The 20,744-nt window shown below is 44.0% G+C and overlaps 2 protein-coding genes across 9 annotated transcripts in view; one reads left to right on the forward strand and one right to left on the reverse strand.

Moving 5' to 3' along the window:
* Positions 1-356: 356 nt before the first annotated feature.
* LOC142589832 (tRNA (carboxymethyluridine(34)-5-O)-methyltransferase alkbh8) lies at positions 357-15,692 on the forward strand. Its single transcript, XM_075701434.1, has 12 exons — positions 357-551; positions 648-876; positions 1,108-1,257; positions 1,891-2,082; positions 3,592-3,769; positions 5,146-5,273; positions 5,898-5,931; positions 7,371-7,422; positions 7,520-7,675; positions 10,928-11,077; positions 12,493-12,770; positions 15,478-15,692. The coding sequence occupies exons 1-12, from the start codon at positions 396-398 to the stop codon at positions 15,629-15,631; spliced, it is 1,857 nt and encodes a 618-aa protein (XP_075557549.1). The 5' UTR covers positions 357-395; the 3' UTR covers positions 15,632-15,692.
* A 213-nt stretch (positions 15,693-15,905) lies between these two features.
* Positions 15,906-20,744, reverse strand: part of LOC142589833 (protein tweety-like) — a 37,949-nt gene continuing 33,110 nt past the window's right edge. For 5 of the 8 annotated variants that reach the window (XM_075701436.1, XM_075701435.1, XM_075701438.1 and 2 more), the window contains one exon: positions 15,906-20,675. In XM_075701436.1, the coding sequence (XP_075557551.1) occupies positions 20,657-20,675 (19 nt within the window). In that variant the 3' untranslated portion in view covers positions 15,906-20,656. Of the gene's footprint in view, positions 20,739-20,744 lie in introns of all 8 variants that reach the window. The other 3 variants (XM_075701439.1, XM_075701441.1, XM_075701437.1) reach the window with 1 other exon arrangement.

Raw genomic sequence — 20,744 nt, forward strand, 5'->3', positions numbered from 1 at the left:
ACGTGTAGCGGTGACGCGCGCTGAAAGAAAGTTAAATTCGCTGAACAGCGTCCCATAAACTTACCAAATATTGCAAAAGTAACGTTATAAACCTTCTAGCCTCTATAGTAACGTTCTCTAAGTGGTTGCCCCAATTTTCAAGCTGCTAAGCATAGCCTCCGAGATGAAACAATAATGTGTGGTCAATCTCAAAGGTCACGCACTGAGTCGCCAGCAATGATTTTAGCTTCTCTACTTGATGCAGAAAATTTTGTTCAGCAAAGCAAACAGCTTCTTTTTGTGCTTCTAAGTCAGCGAATACTATGCACTCGCATTGCGTGAAGTTCACACTTAGTGGAGGCGTTAGAAACGTTGTCGTGGCAACCTAGTCTAATGGCGGCGCCCACAAAGTTGTTATGGCAGCACGCGAGGTTGGTTTTGTTTCGACCGAAGAAGCGGCTGCGAAGTTAAAGCTCACAAAGTCAGAGAGAAAAGCTCGTCGAAAAGTGGCAAGATGTGCCCGGATCATCCGCGAAAACACCGGTGTCGACGTGTGCGAATATCCGACGAGGGTGATTACCACCAGATTTAGTCTTTACCGTCGCGCAGTGGTCGATCGCAAGTGCCGTTTTAATGTTTTTGCTTTTATATTTTCCCCGATGTTTCAGTTTCTAGTGCTCAACAACTGTGGAATTGTTTGCGGTGGGAGCTACGAGGCCATCTACAGCGAACTTCACTGCTACGGCAGCATACAAGATATCTTGCTCATTCCTGGTCAACCGTTTGCCGTAGTGGTGTTCGAGGATGTCGACTCTAGCGCTGCCGCGGCTTCTTATCTGAGCAGCAACGTACCAACGTTCGCTAAAGACCCCGTGTTTCCTGCGTTCATTGAACGAGGTTAGTCATCTGCGACGGAAGTTCATTTCTAACACAAGTTACCGCAAGAAGAGAACTGGCTGTCATTGTACATGTTGACCGTGCATGTCATAATCATGGCCATTGTGTAGAGTTATAAACCAATATGTAGTTATTCTAAACGATGCGACAAACACGTTTGCTAAGCAGCTTCGTCCTGTGTTCATACACTGATATCGTCTTATTTCTCACTCCTCTCCGATGCATTCTCAGCGCCAAGCATCAGAGGAAACGCGTGTAGCAACCTGTTTGACGACAGACAACTACCGGAGGGATTGAAGCTTATTGAAGATGCCGTCACCGAGCATGAGGCCACCGACCTAGCACAACTGATCACGTGGGGTGACCCAGAAGAGTCACAAGGTGAGACCACGTGCTGTTAGCAATGCAAATTGACCATGCGATTAAACTGACACTTGCGTCGCCATGCAATGAAACGCCGAGGCAGTTGTCTTGCACTATCTCGGCATGCGAGCGAAAGTGTCGCTCCGCTTTATGATGGCCCAGTGTCTGCAGCCGATGGTTGCGATCATTTCTGTAGTCGGGCACAGTATAAATAGAAATCCTTAACAGTAACTCCTTCCAGATACCGAGCAGGATTCAGGTAAGTAGACGTGGACACGCAAAGATATGCTATCGTATTTAGAAGTTACTATTTTCATCCCCAGAGCTGTTGGAAACAGCTTTTTATTGTTGAAATGAAGACATGAAAGATGTTGATGACTGATGTCTAGCTGAGACACCATAGTGATGTGGTTTTTGTCATAGCTAAAGTGGTACTCAGATTTTGCTTTCGACAGAATTCCACTAACTTCGTGCTACCACTCACAACAATTATTAAGATTCAGTTTGTTCTTCTACTGGCCTTGGGATTCATGCAAGAGCTCTGATCCTTTGTAAAAATGTGCTTACGTTCCGACCCTTTTCACAGAAAAGTGCAAGTCTTCATTTGCTAATGTCTTTCTCAGGTCTCACATTGGCATTCTTTCGCTGCAGCTCTTCGTCAGCGGGAAGTGCGTCATTTTGGCTATGCCTTCGACTACAGCTTACAGGGAGTACAGAAAGATGCACCACTGTCCGAACGCACTCCCAATGAATGCGCGCCGTTCTTGAATCGGCTTGTCACTGCCGGTCACTTGGACAGACTTCCTGACCAGCTGACTGTGACCCGCTACCTCCCTGGGCAGGGTAATACTCTTGTTTTCCATTGAAAGTCTCTGCAGTGCAGAGCCCATTTGCAAAGTGCGATCTGTTACATGGATCCAATTTTCCTCAGTTCAAAGGAGATGTTACGTCACTTTATTTTTATGATGTTTCGTATGTGCTGGGACTCATTTTGACAATGTACTCACCTCTGTGTGTGTTTGAGGGAGCTACCATGCTGTAGAGAGATGTGGTGCATTTAATAGTGTGAAATGCACCAGGAATATTCTGTAATCATATTTCTTTCGCATGCATCTATGGTAAAACAGATGCTTTTAATTCATCTGCCATGTGACATCCGTTTGTGAAACGGCCTTTCCAATATCCTGGTAGCTGAAGCTAACAAGGAACAATTCTGTCACGACATGAACACGCATTTCTTACTTAATTTAATTTCTCGTTTGCTTTGCTTCTTGTCTTCATTTTTTGTCCCTTTCACTTTGAAGATTTTCGACGTTGTGTACAGTTTATAATTGTACATTGTACAATTATTAAAAAAAGTGTTCTTAAGATTTTTATATAATTGTATGCTGTTTATATCACGTAAAATTTTGAAGCTCCCCTTACAGACTGCCCATTCCTTGGGCCTGTAAGGTATTTTAAATAAATAAGTTCTGAATTTGCAGCTGGGCTTAAAAAACAACAGGAATCCTTCTGAGCTCTTTATTGTGTTTAATACAGATGCGCTGCACAATCCGTCATGTTGTCATAAGTCATCTATTTATCTTGCAGTAACATTATTGTGGTCGCTTTGTTGGAGTAGTATTACTAACATGGCAATAGCTGTGATTGAATCCAATCCACGCCTGCCACTGTTGCTTAGTGGCTGCTGACCACAACTTCGCGGGTTCAATTCCTGGCCACAACAGCTGCATTCCAGTGATTTTTAGATTTAGATTAATTAAGCTTCAGGTGGTCCAGCTGTTCTTGGCTTTCACCCTTTGGGACACATAATAACCGTCATCTTTCACAAGTGCCTCTCCTTCCTCCAGTGCTACACATCTGGTACTTCAAGGTTACAAACAGAATGCACATTATCAGCCTGGCATGGCATTCTCAACACGAAAGTAGTGAGTGCAGAGTTGTCAAGAAAGGAAATGCAAGCAAGGCAGATGGCGATTATTGTTGTGGCACAAAGATATGCCCCAAAGGGCGTAAACTGTTTCTAGAGTGCATCATTAGACTTTTTATTGGAGTCCGATCTGCTTATCTCTGGCCTATATCTGTGTGTGCTACAAAAGCTTTGACTGGTGCCCAGTATGGCACCCGTAAATTTACGTGCGAGCTGTTCGCAGAAAAATTTTGGTGAGCAGTGAAGCACACATTTATCCCTCGTCTGTTCCGCTCGCAAATTGTGTCGCGCACTCGGCACATCCTAAGGCTGCTTGCTGGCAGTGCAGAAGGTGCCACTGCTCTTTACTGTTGGCCTGGAACGTCCTCGTGGATGCCATGACGACAAATGTGTTACACTCGTGTATCGCTCGTTTTTGCCAGGAATCCCTCCACATGTCGACAGCCACGAATCCTTTGACGACGACATCGTGCTGCTTAGCTTGGGCTCTTCAGTTGTGATGAACTTCCGGCACCCCGACGGCCGCCAAGTGGCGCAAGTTCTGCCTCCTCGCAGCGCGCTGATTCTGTCTGGCGACAGCCGCTACGTGTGGTCTCACGGGTGAGAAGGCTTGTTGAACTAATCGACAAAATAAAGGTTGTGGGAGCCATTGTGAAAGGGGCATTCGTTGTAGCATACTATTGGTATGAAGCAAATTAAGTTGGTTCCTTGATAAACTATTTCTGTGGCTCGCCCTAGCCATCGTGCTGAATTGGCAGACCAAAATGACGCCTCCACAGGTGCTGTAGATTTCGACGGTTAAGATGAAACTTTAGCTCAGAGCCAACAACAATGTTCCTGTTACGATATGTGTGAAATATGCAAATGCTTTCACTGGGGGACTGCTGAACCAATCTGAATGAAAGCAGCCACATTTAAAAGAAATATAACTCTATTCTCATGACAACCAGAAACAGAATGCTGATTTTAGGCCTTAACATTTTTACAGAAAACGACAAAAATTGGTAAAATAACACAATTTGGAGCAAATTGCAGCAAGCTTGTAATCCTGTAACTCTGTGTTAACAGAACTAAACCGTAAACTGGGTCTATTTATGTGGCTAAACTGAAAAGACAGGATGTATTATACATAGCTTTGAATCACACAAGTACATGGTTATATTGCGCTCAGTTTTACAAACACGATATTAAGGAAGGACAGGACGTGGACGGACGAAGCGCACACAAGTAGTTTGTGAATAGGACTTCTTGCTGAATAGAAGTAACAAAGAATTATGCGTAAACTTCAAAAAAATGAATATATTTTGTCAGCTTTAGATGCTGTAATAAATTCACCTAGCAGAATCGCAATATCTACTTTTATCGTAGAGTTATGAAATTGTCCGCTTGACGCTGAAATCCTTCTGATAATTTTCAATTTCTGGTGTTTTCTTGTAAAAGATTGAGGGCCTAAGTGAACATATATGCTTCCCGCAATCATTAGAATTTTACTTGTAATGTAATAAATATCATTCAAGTTTACTAAACGGTAGCCAAATAAAAGCATTTCTGCATTTCATAGGTATTTCTATAATAAGGGCAACAGGTAGAGCTTCCTATTAAAAGGAGGATTTAGCTCAAAACCAACTCCTATTTATTCATATACATGGAAAACAAATTGTACCGGCACTGAGGTTTTCAACAGAAAAAGAAGGAAATTTCGAGCATTCCTTTTTTTTTTTCTGCTGAAACCTCACTGCCACTACGATTTTTTTGTTAGCAATAAACCTTCTTTCATTAAGTGAATGAAAATAAAGAGTTCAGAAACAACACTTTGCAACAGTCTTAAGTGATATTGCTCTTTCACATGCATCTTGGACATTACAGTAATTGTGAGCTTCATGGAAACAGTAGTAATGGTCCTAGTACCGTGCTGACCAACTTTCAAGACCGACGAGGCAAGGAGTTCTTATGTTTCGCTTTTCTTGTGCCCCCAGTATCGCGTCACGCAAGTTTGACGTCGTTCCAAGATCTGGTGGCCCAGACAGCGGCATAACCCTTTCTCAGCGCAGCGTCCGCGTCTCGTACACATTCAGGCACATACGAAGAGGGAGCTGCAAATGTGGTGAGCATCGCCTGTCCGATCCTACTGCCTCGCTTCACTTGCTTACCTTAGCACTGTTGCCGCATCCTTTTGGCATGCATACCGCGCATTTTTTGTATTATCCACGCGAATAACCGCGCACACCAACATTCAAAAGCCAGGCAGGCGCCCGAGACAATCACGTTTTGTTTGTCCAGCGACTGCGATTTCACGGTATAGCCAGTGCGAGAAATATGGGCACGAATTAAAACAAATACACAAACAAATGCCTTCTGCAAAATGTGTACATGTACGCTTCACGTATAGATATTCTTTCTGCTCTAAATGAACTTCATTTGGTAGTGGCATATGCACGTGTCTGTGTTTTTGTTTTGTGTCTGTAATGTTCGCGACAACTTGGCCAACAAGTTTTGACAGATCACCATTTCATCGCAGTTTTACAGTGAATTGTGGTTCGGCTTCATGGCAGCGCGCTTCGCGTTCCCATGAAGCCACACATGGAGGCACAATTTGCATATAATTCACGCACACACTTCACACGTCAATTTCATTGTTTCTGATGTCAATTACACGTGCAAAAAATGCGAAAATTCGGTTTATTGTTTACGTCTATGGGGTTAACCCCTTTATCATTTGTTTTTGCAGGAAACGCCTTGCTGTGCGATTCTCATCGTTTTGGGTAAGTTGGCATCGTGCCCAGCAGCCAACTCAACAATAGTTGAGCTTTGCCACTTGCTGGTGTCTTGACACTTGATCGGTGTAGTTTTAGGGGTGTACGAATATCCGAAATTTCTAATACAAATGGAATAGTCCTTGTTTTTCGATTCAAGAATTCACTGTTAGAGTATGTAAGGGATAACAACACTTACTGGAGTCTCAGAGGATGGAGAGTGATGGAAAGGAGAACTGTAGCGAATGATTCCGCTGCAGGGGAACTGCGGTTGTGACGCAGGATCACTGGTTCCTGAGCAAATGTATGGTACAGATTATTAAAATTAGGTTATGGGATTTTACGTGCCAAAACCACGATCTGGTTATGAGGCACGCCGTAGTGGAGGGCTCCGGAATAATTTCGGCCACCTGGGGTTCTTTAACGTGCAACTAAATCTAGGTGCATGGGTGTTCTCGCATTTCGCCTCCATCGAAATGTGGCCGGCCGTGGCTGGGATTCGATCCCGCGACCTCGTGCTTAGCAGCCCAACACCATAGCTACTAAGCAACCACGGCTGGTGGGACAGATTATTCTTTCAGTCATTCATGACGAATGCCTTTTCTGTAGCTGAATTTGTTAGCTCGACTTAGAGTAAAGCAATTTATTTTTATTATTTGGCCAGTTTCGGAATGTTTTCGTCCTTTTAAATCAATGTGTGGTGCTGTAGGTAGTGTCAAACTTAACCCCTTGAACGAACTCGATACTGCACATTAATTGTATTGCGTAATGCGACATGCTGTTCCCCCCTCTCTCTTTTTCTTTTTTTGTTACTGTCATTGTCACGGTGCACCAGATAACTGAAAGTAGTTGCTTCTTGTTTATAAGCTTCTTAGTTGACTGGATGTCAACTTGTAAACAGTATTACGTGCATTTGAATACACCTGTAAATAAGCCATGTAAATAATTTTGATAAGCTGCCTTTTTTTTACTAAGAGGACTCCACACAAGCTTTATGTTTCACTGTGTTTAGAAATGTAATATTCGATTCAATGTTTGGGGGTCATCTTTCTCGAATATTTGTATTTGATTTTATTCTAAAATCTTACTTTTAGAACACCTCTAGTCTTTATAAAGGTGCCTTTAATTGACATAGCTAAGAGCATTGCACTGTCTTCATTCCAAAGTCTAGGGTAGAAGACTTGATACTTCACTTTTTTTAACTTTTCTCATTTTTGTAAATTTTATGAAGCAAGAAATTGGAGGCGCAAATAAAAAAATCTGCTTCCAACAGACCTTAACCACCTTCTTATTTAAAATGCGACATGCTTCATTTGGAGACGCTGAAATGAGAACGTTGCTGTATTTCACAGGTTCCTCAGAGGCAAAGTTACCTTTTACTAAGCAGTTTACAAAGTCCTTTAAAGTTTGACAAACCTTACATCTTTGTTGTTCAAACTGAATTGCAGAAACCAAGACAATGCAACTGCTCTCAGGCTAGAAACGGAGCACGTCTACAAGGTGAATGACGTTCTTCTGTTCACCGAGTCGATGCTTATCCTTTCAGCCTCAGGACTAGCATTATTCAGACTGCAGCTGTAGTGTTTTGCGCACACAGGTGTATGAAAACATAGCGGAGCAGTTCAGCGACACCAGGTATAAACAGTGGCCCAAAGTTGCAGAGTTCCTGGATTCATTGGAACAAGGCTCACTTTTGCTCGACGCTGGCTGCGGCAATGGAAAGTACCTCACAGGTCACGACAAGCTGCTGAAGGTTGGTGCATATCAAATTTTTGTAAACAAAGCCCCAAAGGGTTCTAGTGCACATAGTAAAATAAATTGGCCTGTCACTGCACGGCGTACATTTGTGCGACTTTTTCTTGCCGTAAATCTTATTTCTGTCTAAAGCGAGACGATGAGGTCGTTAACCCCCCAACTGGCGATGATTAGCTAACTTGCCATCACAACATGCGTCCACTGGTGCCGCCGACGAGTTAACTCGTGAATTTGCACATTTGCATGCAATTTTTTGCACATGCGTATATGTTCAGTTCCTTGTAATTTTGACAAGAAAATAATGCACAATGACCTTCACCATCTATTTTCGCACTTCTAAAAATTTTTTTGGAATTTGTCATGGCGGTTAACTGGTTAAAGGCCAACTGAGACAAAATTTATCTGGCTACAGTATTTGTTGGTGTCAAGTAGTATATGTACAATGAGGTTACCTCAGCAAAGCTGCTGGGCGTAACTTTGGCAAATCCCCTAAATTTTAACAATTAACAGTCTTTGGATGGCTACAAGGCTGTATAGCACAAAATAGTGACAACAAGACAACACAAGTCAGGCGGCAAGCACTCATCATTGTCTGATGTTGTCCTGTTGTTAATGCTTTGCACTAAAAACTTGCAACATTATTAATTAACCAAACAGCCTAATCTGCCACCCTTTAGCATACAAAGGGTGCAGCTGGTGGTAAGCAAATGATATAAGCATGATCATCGCACTGCCGTGCCCGCCTACGTAGTCTCTTGATGGAGAGAGCACTGGTTCTCAGTGTTCTGGCTTTTGCGCCATTTCCGGCGAGCGGTAGCGGCAGGATTCATTCAAATTTCAATGCCAAAAGCGTTGATCGTGTTGCTGGCTTTTTATGGTGCATCCACTTGTACTATTGCAAACAAAATTCTGCACAACGGCTGCCTGGTATCCAACCTATAGAAAACTGAAAACTGGGGTGGTTCCTTCTTTTTTAGTCCAAAATGTTGTAGCAGTTAGCCTTCAAGAGGAAGCCTTAGCTCGTAGCCAACTTCCATTTCCTTATTCAAATACATATAGAACGCATAAATGCTTTTGCAAGGCCACCTAACAGGCTCGAAGGAAAGTTGTTGCATTTGAGAGTTTATTATTGAGTCTAGGAGCAAAATTTTTATTTGTGCCCTCGAATGCATTTTTTCTTTTAATTCCTGAAAACTGCTTAGTTACAAGAAAAATTGAAGCAGTGTCTTTACGAATTCGTAACCGCGCACCACAATACGGACATTGTAGTGCCGTAAACTGCAACTGCACTTTGAAAGCTACACTTTGTAATGTGCAATGTTACAACAGAAACTTGCTAACATTGCTACTAGAATGTAAAGGATGTGTTATAGCAATGGTAAAAAGGGCTTTCCTTCTTTTTCGACAAGTTTCTTTTTTTTTAATTATTCGCGTCATGAAGATCAGTTTAAACCTTCCAGATCTTTTCGATGTGTCGCAAATGTTCCCGTCTTTGTCCCTTTCATAGTTTACCATTATAACCCCGTTTTAAAAGGAGCTATCTTTTCTCCACCCACCTACACTTCATCCAGGTTAGAACACAAGTATAAAATAGAAGCTCCTGCCTCCCGTACGAATACGTTTAGCGATTCTTTCATCCCTAGGACAAGCTCCGACTGGGACCACCTTCCTGCCACCATTGCTCTTATCCCAGACTTTTGACAAATTCAAATCTGCTCTTTGCAGTGTTTTTATTGAACCAATTGCACATGCATTTTTTTCTCTCTCTCACTCCTCTTTGTAGCGCAATCTGGCCTTGAGAGTAATCTTTAAAAAATGAAAATAAATAAAAAGTATTCAATATGCAATTAACTTCTGGCACCATTCAATTTGTATTCATTCTTACAAATTACTACTCGCACGCCCCTGCCTATTTCATTATAAAATACATGTGAAATACAGGAATACACTCCTTGGGTAACCACTGCACAAATTTATGTGAAATTTGTCAAAGAGACAAAGTGAAATTGTACTGACTGTTGGCAGCAGAATTGTAATTTAGGGCCTAGAATGCTGCAATTTTTTTTTTCCATTTATGCATCAAGTTTGCAGCGCCACAACTCCGTTCCAAAACCAGATAGATATCACAATTCTGTAAACTATATGCATTGGAGTTTGTGGGGATGCGTGACTCTCACGCCTCCCCTGAGATCTAGTTTTCCCGCATGGCTCGTCTCCTGCAGGGCGGCTTCGCCCGCCGCGTGGCCTGGCGCCCGCGGCGGTCGGGTGGTACAAGCGCGGTGCGAGAGATGGCGCGAGCGTCGCGCCGCTGCGGGGTTACTCGGGCGTCGGGAGACAAGGCGCTCAGGTTGTTGGGTTCGAGACAGGAAGCGGGACGATCGTGCCGCACGTGCAGCGACCCTCTTGCCCGGTCGGCGCGCGGCGGGGACGTCTCCCGCGTGCGCGCCGACCCATGCTTCTGCGAGACCGCCTCGCGTGGCCGCCCTCGAACGCGCCACGATTCGCGTGACCATACACGCGAACGACCAGGCCTTGGGATCCAGCATGGGGCGAACATATTCGCTCGCTTCCGGTCGCGGTGAGTCAGACTTCTAGATTTGTCGCGCGCCCATCGGCATGTTTTGTGGATAGCAGCTCGGCTAGCAGGCACTGATCTATGAAAGGTGCAATAAATGCCCTTGTGATTGTTTGCACTACTGTGTTGTCGTTCCTTTGTCCCAAGAGTACGGGTGTGAGAGACGCCACAAGTTTCTAATGGAATGAAATACGAAGTGAAAGCTCTGTGGCTTACACATTGTTTTTGAAAAATACTTGTCCACAAATTAGAGGTGTATTTCAGAGCAGCGTAACGTTGACCACTTTGATGTCAACCATGATGCAGAGTGTAGTGTTGTGTCCATTTCGTTGTGGCGTTTGAAGGCTGTAAACTCGATGGTTTGTTTTTAAATGTTGGTGATCTTTGTTAAAAAGGCCTGAATTTGAAAATTTGCTCTCAGCAATGAGCACATAACTTTTTCTGTCAAATGCAACAAGCCAGCAGGATCAGTTCAGTGGACACTATACAGAATGATTTATTCATTCCCATGCATTTAGATTGCTTCCAAGATGAACTTTCCTAATGGGGTTAGTTAAAAACGAACCAACTAAACCAACTGGGTTTTGAAGACTATCCTTTCATGGTGCTTAGCTGAAGTCAAAACGATGCAAATAGAGGTGCATATTTCCTTCTTTTTTCTCTCTCTACACAAAGCTTGGTTTCGACCGCAGCCAACGGCTCTGCGACATTTGTCGGCATCGTGGACTGGAAGTTCTTCAAGCCGATGTGCTGCAGATGCCATTCAGAAGGGGTGTCTTTGATGCCTGCATTAGCATAGCTGTTCTGCATCATCTATCTACCATTGTAAGTACTCACAATATCCACTGTGTTGTTCAGTGGGACACGTTATGCTGAAGGGATGCTTGAGAAATGCAACATCAGTGTAGAATGATAATTATATTGCGAACACTCTTTTTGCACTTCATTAAAAGTTGGTTATTTGTGTAGAAATTACAGGTTTTGAATTTTGTCCCCAAACTGTGCCTCTCATTGTGATGCCACAGCTTTCAAGATGCGGTTGTGTATTTGTGCCTTTTGTTTGAGAAATATCCACAATGGTTTCCAAGTCTAGTCGTTTTGTTATGGCAGGGCCATCATTTTATACAGTTGAACATTGTAGTCATGAAGTTGTGTCCGACATGCAAATACCTTTGTTATATGTCGAATATTCGTTACAACTTATAAGCGTTTGTTAGTTTTTGACTGACTTTTCATACACGCATTGGTGCACGTTCATGCTTTTCGATGCTCTGCTTTTGCATGTTTTTTTTGAGCGTACATTCCACTGGTTGCACATTAACATTTTACTTGTACCAACTACTTTTTGTACTTCACATGGCATACTTTCATACCTTTCGCCTTTTTTCTTCTGAGCTCGACACATCCCTAGTATGCTAAAATGCTATGCCTGTACCATGTTTGTATGTCCACTTCTGTATGACCCCTGCAAGGCTTACAGTGTAGATAAATAAAAAAATAAATATTGGCTAAGAAATTTATTTACTTTGTTATATCTGATAATTCATTAGAGCTGTTTTATATTGAAGTTAGGCTGTATTGATAAGCAGTTCACTAGCTCCGAGCGGACACTGCCTGTACCTGCGACGCGAGAAACTGGTGCGGGAACTTCAAGGTGGTGTCACCAACAGTCTTGCTTCGCCCTTTTCTGGCCCACAAATTCTCAACGCGTGGGACGACAAGTCTATTTGCGACTCCAGGAGCATAAAATGTCAACCTGGTTTACCTTGCTATTTATATTTCTTGTCCCTTAACAGACCTCATGCTATTAGCATGTGATGATGCCCCCCCTCCCCCCGAGTCAAACTCCTGGAGAAGAATACCGACCAGTGTTCATTGACCCAACACGATATCCAGGCTGCCACAATCGATTACTTCTCGACAAGTAAAAATAGCAGAATACACAAGTGCTTGTTACTAGAATTCCTCCTTTTCCTGTTCCTTGATTCGTAATACAGATTTCTAATGCTGCTGGATGGATTGGCTTGCTATTGCTTGGTTTACCTATGCTGCAAACAGCGTGTTTCGAATGCCAGCGCCTTCTCTCCCTGTTGCATTTGATATTGCGCTGGTATCGTGCAATAGGCTAGTTGAATTGCCTTCGATCAAGTTCAGCTTACGAACTGCAGCAACATCCATCACCAGATGCTTACGTGAATTTTCTCTTGCCTGTTCCGTTATTTCACGCCGAAACTAAACAGGAGCGTCGAGAGGCGGCAGTGCGCGAAATCCTACGCGTGCTGCGGCCTGGCGGGCGTGCGCTCGTCTACGTCTGGGCCTTGGAGCAGAACAACCCCGGTGGTGATGAAGAAGGCGCGCTGTCAAAATATCTGAACCCCAACAAAGCTGCCGCCAACTGCGAAAGTTACGTCGAGTCTCCGGAAACATCATTGCCCGTCCACTGCAACCGAACTCAGTTTCAGGCCCGGGACATGCTGGTGCCTTGGCATTCCAAGAATACTCAAGAGACCCACTACAGGTGAACATCTGTGCGACTTGCCTTCGGGAATGGGAGACTAACCTTATGATCAGTCGGTCATGTGTTTTGACCGCGGTTATCTTTTGTTTCAATGGTTTTGCTGTCCGAGGCATATATGGCAGTGGGGCAAGCTGCTTTTCTTATGGTACCGCATCTATGCAAGCATATTGGGACCACAAGTACTATATAGCGAGGTGGTGTAGCCTTTGAAAGATATTACAATTATAAGGGACATGAATGTTGCTTAATGAAGCCGTATCCGTGGAGTTACTAGACTTGGTCAATTTGTTACACTTCTCAATTTTTTCTCTATTCATTACCTATCTACAGGTGGTCCGCATTCGCCGCAGGAGTGGAGTCTGTTAGCAGCGTACAGTAGGATATCCTGTAGCACTTTGGGACAGATGTGTTTGTGCAGATGAGGTATTGTAAACGCATGTTGCTGTAACAGGTCGGGCCATTGAACCTAAAGCCCGAAATAAGCTTTTTTTTTGTTAGTATTAGACTTTTCGTGCTAACACTCTCATTCCCTTTTGTTGTGCTGATCCACCACTTATGCTGTAGAAAGGTTGGCTTTCCCGCAGAGCTAACAGCTTTAACGGGAAGCAAAAGCAATCTTGTTATGTTCAAAGCATGGTTTTGATTGTAACCCGAGGTACCGCCTCTGGCTGCTCTGGTAGTTGTGCAAATTGCCTGGCGCTATGTTCACGCAAGTACAGTATGAATCTAAAAGGAGTATTGTGGACACTTGCCTGGGGATAGCTTGCACTTGAGCAACCTGGGTTGGAATAACGTGAAGATATCTTTTGATCAATTCTATTTCTTTATCATTAGCCACTCATGGCAATAACATATGTGGAATGCCGCTCACGACTGACGAAGCAGGAAAAAGGAAAAGAATCGAAATAGAATCGTTAAGTTATCTTGGCCCTGGATTCTTTCACAGCCATCCTGCATGTCAGGCATGGTGACAATCTTTGATAGAGACTAGTGTTTTCAGACTGCAGTTATTTACTAGTTTGCCCACTTGAGGTTCTTCAACATTCACTCAACGCACCGTACATGTCAAGCCCACTGCAATGCGGCTGTCATGGCTAGGAATCGGAACTTGAGACTTCAACTTAGCAGGAGAATGTAACGACTGTATCGCTGTAGCGGGTAGCACCTTAGTCGCACGGGCAAATTTGGTGACGCTTTGATTGAACGAGTGCCACTTGGGCGGCACGCTGCTACGCTGGAGGGAAAGTGTCATTTGGAATTGACGGCAACGTCACTAGGTAAATCATCGAGCATATTCTACATTTATTATTTTAGGCGATATTCGCAAAGTAACAACATGACTGCTCACGAGCCAAGACAAGACAGCACTGCGTCGAACAATTGAGTGTGGCGAGGCGTCAAGGCTTGAAAAAAAAAAAGAAACGAAAGACAGCTTTTGATGAGAGGAAAAATGCCGGTTTCCATTGCAAATGGCATGGTGAAGCTTATAAAGCTCACGAAAAAGTGGTTTCGGAATTGCAGCTTCAATCCTGCATCAAGTAACATTTGAGTTTTAAGACACTACTTTTGGAGCTGCACCCTTCGATGCAGCAAAGTCAGGAGTTTATCAGCAGCAAGCTTCGCTAAACCTTTAACGTTGTGTCTGACATCCCAAAACTGCACACTGGGTCATGAGGGGCATTGCACTGGAGGGCTCTGGATTAATTTTGACCATCCAAGGTTCTTTTAACGATTGCCCAAACGCACAGTACACGAGCATGTTCTTTTTTTTTTCCCCGTTCCGTCTCCATTGAAGTGCGGCCGCCTTTGCCGGCATTGAACTCCCTACCTCGTGCTCGGCAGTGCAACGCCATAGCCACTGCGACAGGTTCTAAACCTTTTCATGCGACAGGCCTATGAACAGCACTAATGGCAAAATGCACTCAAAGTGTACTTTCCCACCTGACATAGGTACAAATTGTGCCGTTTTAAGCCCCTTCAGTCATGAATTACGATCGTCTGTCGATAAATGTAACAAATTTATGTAACTTTATGCCAAGGTGCTGGATACTGCGTTGAAAGCAAGTCTAGGAGGAGGTAGGACGGGTCTATGTGCATTCTATAGAGAGTAATCATAATTAGAGTAATTAAATATCTACTTGTTTTACAGCCAGCCATTACATGTTTCTTTTAACAAAGAATTCAATCACCCGCTCGAATTACATGCACAAGTTAATTATTGGTTGCAGGAATTACTAGAAAGGAAAGAAGAAGAAAACTATTCACAGCTGCTAACCCAAACACCCCACATCAAACGTGCCATCAAACATGGTAGTGCCTTTGCCAAAGGGGTCTGTAGTGATATCATTTCACTAAGATGCAAAATGTGCGTGCTTTAGCTAAGCAGAATGTTCAATTTACTCTTAAGATTAATGTTTGTGGCCGCTTTTCTTACCACCACTGCACAGAAATGGCAAGAGTAAGTCACGTACACAAATGCATACACCGCGACTGAAGGGCATAGTTTTGCTCATGGTTGGTACAGTAAAGCAAGTATGCAAGTCGTGACACGAGTTTTCAGAAAAGACTTGCAAGCAAGTGCGACATCCACTCCTTGCTCACGTTTCACTCTGTTCAGTTAACACGTTGTTACCAATACACCAAACTGTGCCCCCTTTATTATTTTTTTTTTCTCTCCGCCCTTACTCAAGCTCTCTTCTTTTGCCAGGTATTACCACTTGTTCCAGCATGGAGAACTTCGAGAGTTGCTTGAAAGCGTGGCTCCAGGCTGTGTTGAGACTGAATATCACGATCAGGGCAACTGGTGCGCAGTGATCGTCAAACAAGGCTCGGTTAGAGACAAAGTCAGCGTTGCCAGCTGATGCACGGAAACGACGAAGTGTGTCCATAAAAACCACCGGTTTTCGAAATGTTGTTTGTTTGGTCGCTCGAACTTTGAACACTGATGTCAACTTCTCTATTCTATTGTGTGGGTACAAAGCCACACTTGCAAGGTGTCCAGCTTAGCAACCTAAACATCTTATTGGTGAAGATGTTGTGCTATGATACACTTAAACACCGAGATGGAAAAAGTGCCCATCTGTCCTCTAGTTGCCGCCGTGCACCCAGCGGCCTGAAGACACAAACAGCAACATGTGGGGCTTAAGAACCATTTTTTTTTTCATTTTATTTCTGGCTACATTTTGACAAAACTGCTAGGTGTACCAACGGTAGGAAATTGTTTTCTTCTTGGCGCCGAGCTCATGCTCGTCACAGGTCGTTGAAAATGGTTTTGTTCGGCTGGCCAATAAAGAAAAATGTCTTCGTGGCCTTAGAGAAAAAGAATGAAAAGGTTCTACTGTCGACGACATCAGCATCGGTTCACAGTTCAGTTGGCAGCAATTTTCAGCATTGGCATGAACATACGAAGCATAACACCTATGTCATGGGTTCACTTGTAAAAAAGAAAAAAAAAATTACAGGTAACAGCCAAACTCAAGTTGATAGAGGAGTAATGTAAGCATCTACCTACAACTGCCATTGATGCCAATTCCCAAAAATAAAACACTGATCTGCTTGAACAAGTCAAGCAAAAATGCAACTGTGGTGAGTAAGCAGAGTTTGTAACAAACATCCAATCTGTTACAAAACAATTTTTTTGTCGCCATGGTTGCACGTGTCCCATGTATGGTAATTAATGCTTTGCCTACTTAATAAGCACAACATCAAAACTTAGTTCTCATAAGAAAATTCCTATAAGCTTTAAAACTCAAATGCAGCAACAAAAATAGCTGAAGTCTTTTCAGTAATAAGAGCACAGCTTCTTCAAAGCTTAGAGACCATAACATACTTAATATTTGTAAACAAGAACACAGTGGTTAAAAAAAAAAGCACAAACTGTACACTTTTACAGCGATTGCAATCAATAGCTTTAAGACCGCAATATCATTTCTGGAAAGCTTTCCCTTAAATAGTTACACAGACAAGCCTTAAGCATTCTGCCAGTGAAGCAAAGCCTTGTGGGCAGTCAGTCACACACAGAAAAAAAGAAAAAGGAAATTAAGAAAGAAAAAGTCGTTACACAGAGGTAGCCAAGCAGAACCCATTGTGCTAACAAGCAGAGGATGACAAGGTTTTCGTTTTCGTCAATGGTGATACTGACAAAACGGGAACTGGCGGGAAAATGGCTACAGCGCTGATTCTATCGCTATCTTCAAAGCACCTGAAGCCAACACGTCGGCATGAAATGCCAAGCTACGCGTTGATTACATATTTTTTCTTCTTCTCTTCCATGCGTTTGAGGCAGAGTGATGCATAGGCACCTGATCTCTTTGCAATACAGTTCCTGCCATTGTCGACTGAATGTGGAGGTAAAATTTCGCCGAAAGCGTGACGTGACGGCTAGAAACGTATGTACAGCCAGAACTGCTGCTTGAGTTCAAAGCCCGACACTCGCAGCCATTTCGTGCACGGCTAGCACACAGCCGCCTCCCAGCAAGTTAACGCAGTGCTTCACAGATTTCCGCGTTTTGCCAAAATCGTTCGCGGCTAAAAAATGAACACGGCATTGGCAGCAGACATGTTGGTTCCAGGGCACTCTAAGAATCCAAATGCATGGCTGGCTGAGAAGACCCAGAAGCTTCGAGAACAATACATCTTTGGTTTTCGATAGCTATGGATTTGCTTCTGCAGTCTTTCAGCGAAAAGAAAGAAAAGTATTAACAAAGCTTTTTTTTTTCTTCTCTCTTTTGTGATGTACACACATTGCACACACAGACAACAAAAAGAGATGCGTCAGTTGCACTTCGCCAAAAACGGCGCAGCGCACACTTAACGACACGTACTACGTACAGCAATGACGACAAACCCGGGACATGCCCGAGAATGTGAAATATGGGCACAGCAGCTCACGGATCTCTCTAGGGAGGCTTGAAATGAAAGAAACGCAACCTATTTACACACATTTCAGATGCGTGCTTCATAAATGCGGTGCGACCACACAAAATACTGGAATGCAATGATTCCCTGCACACGAGAAAACAAAACACCTGGAATGACTAAAGCAGTTGGTCCAGATGGTTTCTTGCCGACGCGTTACATCATGAAATCACAGTCAAAAAATATTCTTTAAAACAGCGCCTTACACTGATAAAAAGTGGTAGGCATTCATGCGTCAATCGCAGGAATGTGAAAGAAGTTGTGCTGGGGTGTATGTGCGTGTATATAATGATTTGGTCCACAGCAATCGGGATGTTGCTCAATGTGAGAATCGATTGTCAAGACGACAAATTTTTTTTTTTTTTTATCTTGGTTGCTTCGTACTAGGACGCATCTGTGTCTGCACTCTTAGTGTGCAAAAGATGGGCATCACCCTTTAACGAGTAAAGCAGGCAATGCCCGACTTCAAACCTAATCAAGTTAAAATGCTTGCGTAGTCCGAATGCACAGCTACACCGACAATACAGTCATTCACTCCACAAATACAATTCACAAGCTTGAATAATAGCAGGGATAATACGCAACAAAACGAGATAGCTGAGAATTTCAATAATTCTGAACTGGAGAGCCAGACCTTACTTTCTCTTTTAAAGCATTCTTTTGATAAAGCATTTCCAGCACAGACGACTAAATCATTTGCTTTTGGTCCAATGTTCAAGGAGCCAAATGTATGGTAACGAGTGCGCTAAACTTGCGCTAGCATTGTTTTCTGCTAAAGTAATGCACTTTGCAAAGCATTACTAAGGAGCACAAGACAGTACTGTGGAAACTAACATTTCACAACACGCCTTGCGCACATCCGTAATCTTTTTTCATGTTGATCCATCCAGTGATTTCTGACCCGAGCAAGTGTACACAAAACATAAACTTTGTGACTGTGAAAGCTTAAGCATGTCTATCTAGGCTATCCATATATGCAATAAAAAGAAAGCCTCCCACAAAGAGATCCGCGCCTAGGTGGCAGAGCTGTACACAAGTTGAGCATTGGTGGATGCACGCGCCCGCATGTCGGAGCGCGAGATTCTCGGCAACGAGAGAAAAAAAAGGCAAAAGCAATGCGTACAAACAAACAAATGCGTGCGGTGACGTCACGGTGGCAGTCACAACCGGCATACGACGCCGACTGGCACTTTTCGGGTGAAGGACGATGGGTGCCCGAAAAGAGTCGTTTACAACCCCAGGGTTTCTGCTGACTAGCTGGGCTCCTTGAGGGGAAAAAGAGAAATGAGGAACACCACCGGCCTGCTATGGGTCGAGGAATGTTTGGGGCTGCAGGCAAAGAGGGGCACCAAGGGAGATGATCACCGCATCAAGTTGCACAACCGCATCAGGTTGCATCACAAGTTGCACAACACCAAGTGGCATGACCAACCCTTTGCAGCATTTTCTCCATGCAACCGACCATCGTAATTCCACGAGGTGATCTAGGGCACCGTGAAACTTCCCCACGAATCCAGCATGAGAGAATCTGCAACTGACTACGGTGCCAGGGTCGAGACATTGTCATGACCCTCCTGCACCACCCCTACCCCACCTGACCAACTTTCCGAAGCCTTTTCTGTGCAGCTTTTCATAAAGACAGTGACGAACATGCCAGGGCACGCCTTTCACGCAACTCCATGCAGAAATTGTGTGCACTCCATCTCCAAGCTGTCTGACATTCCGTGACAACACTTGTGCGCAGCTTTCGGTGAAGGAGGTGATGGTACTCTGAAGCAGTCTGACGGTGCGCCGTGGCACCGCTGGCTTGCATTGCAGAAGCAGCAAAGATAACTCGGGATTGCACTATGCTGGTTGCAACATCACTCCGCAGCTTGCTCTCATCGTCTAGCCAGTGTTGAGTGGCTTGAACAGTCGTCCACAACTCTTCCGTTGATTCCGCGCAGACTGCCAGCAGAAACACTTGCCCCTTGTGCAAGCCATTCTGGCAGGAATCGGCCGCGGTGGGTCGTGTAACTCGCACGTAAGCAAACTACATACTTGAGTACACTTCCTTTGTTGCGGCGTCACTGTTTGTGCCGAGCTTTGGCGAATTCAACAGGCTCAGTGAAGTCAATTAAACATCGGCAGAGGACTTTGTACTGACTGTCTCTTGAGTCAAGTCTTTGAAATTCATTTGGCATCTTTGCAAGAATGTTTGCAAGGGAGGGGTTCACGGTGTTGCCCCACTGTCTTTGTCTACTCATGCTACCTTTGATCTGTCCTTTCATCTTGCGTCTCAAGTCACACCCACGACTTGCTAACTTACAAAGAACTTTGGCAGATACGTGGCACCTTGAATCTGACCATGCAAACACTCCATAATGAGAACCAGCAGTCACCATCAAATATTCGAAGAAACTTCCTCAAGCCCTATCAATTGGTTAATTTAAAGAAAGATCACTGCTTGGGATGGTACACTACATCCAGATGCCTTCTAAACTCAATATACCTTGCCGTGTATTCAAAAACACTGCAGACAGGCTGAAAGCAGCACTTCTTCTTAGCGAAGCAGCAGTTCAGGGCTCGCTGCAATGCATCTTCAAACATATTCTTCAACAAAAGCATTTTGCAGTAACTTCTGAACGACACCAAGCTGCTCTTGCCGCCGAATCCCCAGCAGATGCACTCGTGTTCCAGCGTGGGAAAGCAGATGAGAAAGCAACCGGCACATGACCAGACGGGTACAGGGGTCACAAAAAAAAAAAGCAGGAAGATGGAGAAGCTCTACTAAGGTTCTCTGTAGCATGTTGGATGATGAAAAAAAAAGGGAATCTCTGGTCGGGTGAGGTCAACACACTTGTGCGGATGTGCAGTCAAATGATGGAGAAGGTACAAGAATGAGGGAAAGAAGGTGGGTTTTCAACGTCTTCTCATTGCTGGAGTCACAAGTCTCTGTTTCTCCCCCTCTCAGAACTTTGTGGCGCACGTCAGGTCGCCGTCGTGGTGCTGAAACAGCAACAAGGTTTTTCACGTCGGGTACGCTCGCCGAGACTGCAACGCCTGGTGGTACTGCCC

This window comes from Dermacentor variabilis, chromosome 8 (genome assembly GCF_050947875.1).
Source record: "Dermacentor variabilis isolate Ectoservices chromosome 8, ASM5094787v1, whole genome shotgun sequence".
NCBI lineage: Eukaryota > Metazoa > Arthropoda > Arachnida > Ixodida > Ixodidae > Dermacentor > Dermacentor variabilis.